Raw genomic sequence first — 8578 nt, forward strand, 5'->3', positions numbered from 1 at the left:
TTTCTTTTCCTGTATATTGAAAAATGCCACTCACAAAATAGGTCAGCAGCTGAGCTTTTCCCATCTCTCTGTGTTTGTGTCATTCCTGGATTATTCCACGGTTGTGCTGAGCCAGGAGAGGGAATGCAGCGTGTCTTTGTATGGTGTGGTTTTTAGTTTGAAAAAAACACATTCTTTTTAGTTGAAACCTAAGTATGGTTCTATACTCATTTATTAACACTTTACCCCACTCCTAAAATTGATTTATTGGGGTAGAATTCACCTAAAATACAGATCGAAGCACTCTAAGCTAGCAGATACGTGCTTTAGGAAGAGAGAAGTGCCCTTCAGCAGTGATTCGTCCCCTTGGCTATGAGAGGAGCCCGAGGTGACTGGCTCAGGCAGTGACACTTCTGTTACCAGCACATAAAGGTGTGTGAGAGTCATCGCACTCTGCGATTAACCAGCTGGGAATCTGGAGAGTCAAAGCCCAGTTTTCCTGGCTGTGTTATGCCTCAGCACCTTCTGGTGTGCCGGTTTGGTCTATGCCCCGTGTAACTCCCCGCTCCCCCTTTTCCCATCTAGGCCGGCTGCATGTATGTTCATGGAGGGGTGGTCAACATCCACGAAAACAAACGGACTGGCTCACTGTTTAAAATGTGGCTGGTGGTACCCAGCCTGCTGGAACTGTCATGGGAGAAGCTCCTGGAATATTTCCCTCATCTAGCAACTCTCTCCAGATCTCAGCTTTTGCACCTTGGACTGACGCAGGGACTTGTTGAGCGACTAAAATGAGAACATCTCATGCTTCTGTCCAAGACACACTACATTCAAGAAGCCCCCTCCTGCCCCCTATTTATGGATACTGTGGATGGTCTTGCTAAAAACATGGAGGAACCTGCTCAACGCCTTACTCAGCAAATACATTGATGCCTTTCTAGAAATTTTTACTTTTAAGTTGTTGAAAAATCCACTTTTTATTTATGGATCTCTAAATTACACCATTAATCAAAAATACTCTCTGGGACTAATCCATAACACGCAGCCATCAAACTGTCATCAGCACATGCTTGCAACTTAACTGGGGAGGGTGGGGAGCTTAGCGAATGTCTGAGCCCATGCTTACACGTGGCACGTTCAGCTTAGTATTTTCACAAGATGTATCTAACAGAGGACGTTCAGTGCAGAACAACAGCTGACTACTTCTTTTGCTTTGGATAACATTCATCCCCCCTAACGCCCAGCTGAGCTCTCCCTCTATAAAACCAAGAACTCCTTCCGCTTGAAGGCTTTGCATGTGTTTCACGGGCATGTTCCCATCTCTTTGAGCTTCAGAAGACGGCTGGAACGTCACACAGGGCAGTGAGTGAAGCTTTGCCTGTGCAGCTTTTCTGGTGCAGTGTGCAGTGATTTGAAACACCCCGTGTCTGTGTTCCTCACATTTTCATATTGAAAGGTTTGCTTGGAAGACTGGTTAGAAGTTGCCATGTAGTGGACTACTGTGTAGTTTACTCAGGGTGGTGAGGGGAGAGGAAAAAGGGTTTGCTGAATCTTTTTTGACCCTTCCTGCTCACATTGCACTCTGAATGAGCTAACAGCAAAAACCCACCCTGTAGATTTCAGAGCTGTCTTGTAACCTGCAGTGTGTCATACCCAGTGCTTGAGCGTGAGCTACCCATGCCAGCTCAAGTCCTGGTTATCAGCATCTGACTCTTAAGGTGTACCTATAAGCTTTCTGTTTTCCTTCCTCCCACGCATCACATGTTGGCCTTTTTCTAGTTAGCTTCATGTTCCTCCAGGGTTGGGGGAAGTGGTTTTAATATGGATCCTTGGAAATCCATGGATCGCTCATCCCAGGAAACACAGCATCAAAAAAAATAGTTAGCTCCATGTTCCTCCAGGGTTGGGGGAAGTTATTGCTGCATGTGGTTTTAATATGGATCCTTGGAAATCCATGGATCGCTCATCCCAGGAAACACAGCATCAAAAAAAAAAAAGGAGAGAGGGACTATCTCTCCCTCTTGCTGGGAGCAGTGGTCAAGACCATCTCTCCCTCTTGCTGGGAGCAGTGGTCATCTCTGCCCAGGTAGGAGGATGTATGGCTCTTGCCTTGCTGTGCTCCATATACTGTGAAGTGAGCTCTAGAGACCATGTGTAAGTGGCTCTTGAACTCTGAGCAGCTCCAGGTGGCTGACATCAGGTTTGTGCAAAACCCTTTTCAGTTGAAGACCATTTTTAAGTGCCTTTTTTTTTAGGTCATCTTTTCCTAGTACCTTCCCCTTCCATCATCAAAGGCAAAGGTTAGACTCTGGGGTTTTAGTTTCTTTTTAAGAAATTACATTTATGTTTAAATAAACCATAGCATTGTCTTCATGTTGTTGATCTGAACAGCACTGGATGATGAAGTCCCTGCTACCTATCTTAGAGAGCGCCCACCCCACTGTTCAGCTGAAGGCTTACCACTTGCCCCAATGTTAAGCTTCCCCTATTCTCGGGGATAGATTTCCTTCCCCCCCCCTTCTGTAGCCTCAGTTGCTGGAGTTTGTTTTCCTCCCAAGGCCCAGAAAAATAAAGGTTGGGCATCACAGCTGAAGCATTCTCTGGTGCTTTGGACCACAGAAAGCGGTGGCAGCTGCTTGTAGTGCTGTTGCACGGGGCCCCTTTGTTGTACTCGTGCAGGACTTGCGGCTCCCAGGGCAAAGCTGGGCACCTCAGCGGTGCAGTCCCCAACTCTGTTTAGGCTGGCTTCTAGCTAAGCGCCTGTTGGGCAGAAATCCTTTGCTCCTGGGGAGTATTATCATCCTATTTCAGCCCCTTCAGAGCCTCCCTGGCTGCTTGCTGCAGCATCCCACTGTTCCTGGCTAAGGACCTGAACCTAGCCGTGAGCTGGGGAAGGGTTACCTGCTCTCCTGCCCCTGGCTTGTGGTGTGCTCTTCTGCAGAGCCAAATTGGGCCAGTGGGCATTTTCTCCAGCTCCCTCTTCTAGCCTGAACTCAGTGGTTCTCACCCCTGGCAGAGGCTGAATGTCTGCACTTAATCTTTGCTGGGAGCTTTATACTGGAACTGCCTGGTTATACATGGTTCTTCCCTTACCTACTTTAAAGAGCATCTCCTGTCATCACCACGACAGTATTAAAACCAGCCAAGCCTGGATGTCCAATCAAGCAGATTCCTTGAGCTCTAATGTCTTCTTTGCTCTGGTAGCCTTATGGGGGCAGCCAGGAGCTTTCCCCCGATGTGAATGTAGGTAAAATGGTGGTGGATGTTGACCCGGGGCACATCTGGCCTCAGCCGGGCTCCGTACTGACACCTGTAACACTGTCACTTAGTCTTAGCTTCAAATCTTGACATGGAACATGTTCCGCCACCCAGGCAGGATGATACAGCCCTTGACATCCCTGCAGCACGCTATGGGGGTCACCCAAACGCAAATGCCCATGCTTCTTCTGCTGGCTGGAGACCACTGAAGGTACAAGCCCAGAGCCTGCCTGTGCCCTCCACCTCTGGCCTGGAGCTGGTTTTATCCCTCCAACCCAGCCATGCTGCATCCCCAGCAGACAGGAATTAGGGTAGCACAGCCAGGAGCTCTACGGAATAAAGGACCAGGGACTTGATTTGCTGATAAAAGCAGATATAAGCGTTGTCCACTGATGGGAGTTCACGACCCTCTCCCTTACCACAAGCTCTTGGAGGCTCTTCCTAAAAAAAAAAAAAAAAAACCACACACAAACAAAAAAGCCAAAACACGCTGCCAAAACACACACACTTATTTTAAGCACTGCAAAGCTCACAGTGCCCTTTTGAGGGTTTGCTTGAGTTGCTGCTAGTGTACTGCGTATTGAGTTTTTGAATTCTAAAAGCTTCTTGCTGGCTCACGGTGGCAGAGGCTCTGCTCTGGGGTGCAGCTTGAAGGATGTATGGCTCCAGGCTTTTCTTGTTCCATCTCCTGCTTGTCTTCACCTCCAGCCCAGGTGATGCCCAAGTACTGGTTTCTCCCTTTTAAGGGCAAGTTAACTCCCTCTGTGCAATTCCACATGTGACAGCAGAAGATCGATGTGTTACTGTCTTTGCCAGGACAGGGCCGTGATTTCCTTAAGGGACTGGGAAAGGATTCAGCAGCTGCAGCAACTGATGGGTGGAGAGGAGTTAAGAGCATCAGCAATGCTGCCCAGGACAGGACACACAGCGAAAGCCATCTCAGAACAGGGTTTTGTGGGACAGCCCTGTTGCCTTCACCCCACGACTTAGCCCTGCTCCCAGCACCAAGCAGAGCAGCTCGAGGCAACGTAGGACTTCTTTGGGGCATCCTTACAGCCACCAGCAGCTACTGCTGGGCTTGACCTGCTGCAGAGCAGGACACTGGGGAAGAGACCCGCAGTGCTGGCCCTACCATGCTTTCCTAAACACAAAGGCTGTGTCTGGCTCCAGGAGAAGTCCCAAACATCCCTCACCCCAGGGTAGATGTTTTCGGTTTAGCTTCAGGTGAGATGTAGGAGAACCTGCTTGGTGCCATCATCTTCTGCCCACCCATCCTACTCCTTTTCCTTCTCTTACTGCCCTGTGCTGTTGAGCCCATCCGCTGCCATCGGCCAACTCCAGGTACTCACCCAGGAATCTTCCCAGACATCTGCATTAATGACAGCAGGATTGTCCATATTGATGCTATACTAGGAAAACAACAAAAGCTTGATAAAACAGGATCATTAATTGCTAACGAGCAGCTGCCCTCATTTGGGAGGGAGGGGGATCCCAGGCTGCTGCTGGCTGCCTGCCTTACTCTGGGCTGTTTGAAAAGTCTAGTCCTGTTTCTCCACTGGCTATGGGACCTTCCAGAGTCCAACATTCACATTGCAGGCAGTGGGCAGCAGTCCCCTCCCTGGTTTTTATGCCAAAGTATGTCCCTGCAGGGCTGGGGAGGGAGAAGGGGCACAGGAGCTGCATTGCCTGTGTTTATGTATCTGTCAGTGTTTTAATTTTAGGTTGTTTTGGGTTTTTGTTTGGTTTTTTTAAAAGCTCTGATAATAAATCAGTCCAAGCCACCCGCTTTGTCCTCTCACCTCACCCGCTGTCATTTGCCTTCGCAGAGGGAGATGAGCCAGTCCCTGGTGTGTTCCACCTTGTACCCTGCAAACAGCACCGGGAGCATCCCTGACCCTTCTTAGGAGCCTGTTAAAGACCTCCAAGCAAGGATGACCCAGGACAATCAGACAAGACCAGGCTGGAAACAAGAGCTGGAGCTTAGGGAAGGTCACAAAGCTGGAGCCCACGGCCACCCCACTGCTGCCTCTGTCCCTGTGGCAGTGGTGGGATCTCCCCTGCCAGAGGGCATTGAGTGCTGTCCTGCTCCGCTCCCAGGGATGCTGGCTCTAACCGAGTCATTGCTGGTGCCCAGCGCTCAGCACTTTGAGAGCCAGCCATGGCGGGCACCAAGTGGCCATCACTCCAAGACCATCACTAACTTGGGTGGTGGGCACAGCAGGGCCTGGACAGGTGACTGAAGGCTTGTTTAAGGAGAAACAAGTTTGTTTCTGATTTGTACAAAACTGCTTTAATGACAAAACAGCTGAAAAATACTTTTTGGTGCATTTCTAGTACCATCAAGGTGTGATCCCCAGACCCGAGTCCCTTCTAGGCCCAGGATCACTCACTGCCTAGAAGAGCGAGAGCCTCTTCTCAGGCACCTTCTCCCAGTGCAACACATCCCAAGCGAGGGGTCTGTCCTGAAGACCACACAGAAACCTCCTTCAAGACCCTCCACTAAGGACAATTTTCCTTCCAACCACACAAGTGTGGGCTGGAAATACCTCTTGTGAAGTGCTCTGGTGTTGAGACTCCTTGGTCCAGGAGTGGTTCCGTTGCCACCACCCTTCGCATCGCTGAAGCCCCATTGGCACCCCACTGGGGGAACCAGGCAGCAGCAGGGACTTCAGCAAACTTCCAGACCAGAGCCAGCCTGGCCAAGTCCCTGAGACACTGGATAACACCTTCATGGGTGCTGAACCCAATGAGAGGGTTGGAGAAAGCAGAGTCCAAGCCTCAGCAGCCATTGGGCGATGGGGCGAAGAAATACACAGCCAGGAGAATGAAGTAGACCATCACAAGCACCGTGCCTAGGGCAGACAGAGCAGATTGGAGGGGGTTACTCCCTGGAGCAAAGAGTAAGGTTGCTTTTAAGACTGTCTAGTGTGGTCTGAACCAGCCCACTGCAGAGGACTTCCGTGGTCCTCTGCAAAAATCTCAAAAAGGGGTTTAAAACTCCTTCCCTAAGGGTAAAAAGGGAGTGAGCCCCGCCTTGGAGCTGCTGCAGGGTGGCAGCTCCAGCACCTCCAAGGATAGTCAACCAAGACCCCAGAATTGCTCGAGCCACCACATGCCAAGAGCTGCAGCAAACAGATGACCCCGAAATTGTCTCCAGGAGCCCCCCACCCCATCAGCACAGGGAAAGTGGGTACACCAAGTCCCACAGCAGCCTCACAGGCAAGCAGTTACCTTGGAAGTAGTCACATTTGCCGTCCATGAAGATGTAGTTCATGAGCACCACGCTGAACATGCTGGCGTAGACATGGAGGTCGCTGAAGACAAGCGTGAAGTTGGTCGGCTGCGGGGCAGAGAGAATTTGGGGTTTATGGCCAACGAGGACAGCCCCGCAATGACTGTGGTTGGAGATTCGCACATTATCCCTTAAACCCCCTCTGCTACGTGTCCCTAGGGCTGAGGACAGCATCAGCCAGGGTAGGAGACATCTGACCCCACCTTCCCCTGCACTGAGCAGAGGAGGAGACACTGGGGACAGCAGCTGTGCTCTCGCTATGTCTCAGGGAGACCCCAACCCTGCTGCAGGAGGTCACCCAGGGGCTGTGTCCTGGGGCTACTCACATAGAAGATGGTGAAGAGCACCAGGATGGGGATCTGGAGCATGCAGACCTGGACGGCAATGCAGTTCCCAATCTCGATGCTGGGGAGGACAGAGGACTTAAGAGCTGCCAAGCACCGGATCGCTGGCAGCTCTTGGGTCACTCAGCTCATAATGAGAATAAAAACGCACCTTGGGGAACCAAACTGTGCAGCCCAAACTGGTTTGGGCCCAGTTTTTTGGGTGGCTTTAAGGTCTCTTTAAGGCAAGCTGGCAGGGAGCTGGCCCACCATTGGCATGAAGCTGGACAGCCCATCATTGGCACCAAGACAGACTGGGACAGGGCACGGGGACCATGCTGAAGGAGGACACCCCAAAACCAATCCATTTAGCCATCTCACCTCAAGCTCAGATTGTTTTCTAGGGCAAACTGGATGCCGTTGACAATCTCTGGCAGCTCAGGCACCATTGCCAGCACGGTGACGCCAATGAAGTACTGCAGGGAAGGGGTGACATCAGCATAAGCTTATTGCCTGATGCTGACCACATCCAAACCCTGGGCGACCAAGCTCCTCGATGCGTGGAGCATCTCAGCATCTTTCCCCACACACTTTTGGGGATCAAAGTGCAGCTGAGGCAGGTTCGCATCCCTGGAGGGATCTTCGTCCCCAGGGCCACCCAAACCTGGCTCACCACCATCCCCACGCTCACCTGCGAGATGGTGGAGTTGGTGAGGATGGGGCTGATGTGCTCCGTGGCCAGGTCGGCACAGGCTGACATGCAGAGGGTGGAAAGCAGGAGGATGACCAGGGCCCGCCAGCGAGACCAGTGGACCACAGCACTGTGGTGATGGCCAGGCACTGGGGAAAGAGCAGAGATGCGGTGGGACACCCCGCAGTGGTCAGAAGAGCCAGCTCTGCAGCCAGGGCATCCCGCGGTTTGGGGACACTCACTGTGACAGTCGCTGATGTGGATGTCGTAGATGTGCGAGTGAGTTTTCAAGGTGAAGAAGAGGCCAATGAGGTAGGCAGCAGGGAGCAGGAGAGACACTGTGTACACCAGGGGTCTGTGGGACACAGGTGACACGTGCTCAATGTCACCAGGGTCCAAACTGGAGACGCTGGGGGGGTCCCACAGGGATGGAGGATATGGAGTGGTCGATCAGAGTCCTTCACTGAGTGGGGAGGGGGGACCTGGAAAGGATGCGGGACCAAGACCAAACCCAGGAGGTGCCACCCCAATGTAGGGACAACCCTGTCCCCACCCCAGCGGGCACTCACTGGACATGGCTGTAGTAGAGGGTGCCATTGTTCTCCATCTGTAAAGAGAGAGCGCAGCTGTCAACAGGGATGCAGGGGACAAGGGACAGCCCCGCTGCCACCACGCAACACTAGAGCGGGAGCCAGCTGGGCTCGGAACATCCCCGACACCAAACCCCAGCACCTGGGGGTCTGCGTCCACACTCACCAGGTCAAAGTGACAGTTGTGGCAGAGGTAGTGGCCCAGCAGGTTCTGGGTGATGTTGTGGCACTCACCACAGACCAGCTTCCCGTACACCTTGGAGAAGAGCGTTGGGGCAAAGACGCCTGTGGAGATGGAGGGGCGTGGGGTGGGTGCCCACGCCGGTGGGACCCCGGCAGAGCTGGGGACACCCCTCTCCCCAACTTACCTCCCACAGAGAGGAAGAGCAGTGCTGAGCCGACGCCCGCCGAGCGGCTGCTGGCACCCTTCCCCCGTTGTCCGGTG

The 8578-nt window shown here is 52.3% G+C and overlaps 2 protein-coding genes across 2 annotated transcripts in view; one reads left to right on the forward strand and one right to left on the reverse strand.

Annotated features, from left to right (window-relative positions):
• KLHDC10 (kelch domain containing 10) overlaps positions 1-825 on the forward strand; it is a gene marked incomplete at its 5' end in the record, with an annotated part of 10010 nt that extends 9185 nt beyond the window's left edge. Inside the window, one exon of the mRNA XM_009709940.1 lies at positions 565-825. Within this exon, the coding sequence (XP_009708242.1) occupies positions 565-774 (210 nt within the window). The remainder of the gene's footprint in view (positions 1-564) is intronic.
• Positions 826-6015: 5190 nt separating this feature from the next.
• The window catches only part of LOC104169128 (putative cation exchanger C521.04c), a gene marked incomplete at its 5' end in the record, with an annotated part of 3172 nt that continues 609 nt past the window's right edge, over positions 6016-8578 (reverse strand). Inside the window, 9 exons of the mRNA XM_009709951.1 lie at positions 6016-6089; positions 6469-6577; positions 6856-6934; positions 7234-7328; positions 7544-7692; positions 7786-7898; positions 8113-8150; positions 8300-8418; positions 8502-8551. Coding sequence (XP_009708253.1) covers positions 6016-6089; positions 6469-6577; positions 6856-6934; positions 7234-7328; positions 7544-7692; positions 7786-7898; positions 8113-8150; positions 8300-8418; positions 8502-8551 — 826 coding nt within the window. The remainder of the gene's footprint in view (positions 6090-6468; positions 6578-6855; positions 6935-7233; positions 7329-7543; positions 7693-7785; positions 7899-8112; positions 8151-8299; positions 8419-8501; positions 8552-8578) is intronic.

Source organism: Cariama cristata, unplaced genomic scaffold (assembly GCF_000690535.1).
Source record: "Cariama cristata isolate BGI_N322 unplaced genomic scaffold, ASM69053v1 scaffold20420, whole genome shotgun sequence".
Lineage (NCBI taxonomy): Eukaryota > Metazoa > Chordata > Aves > Cariamiformes > Cariamidae > Cariama > Cariama cristata.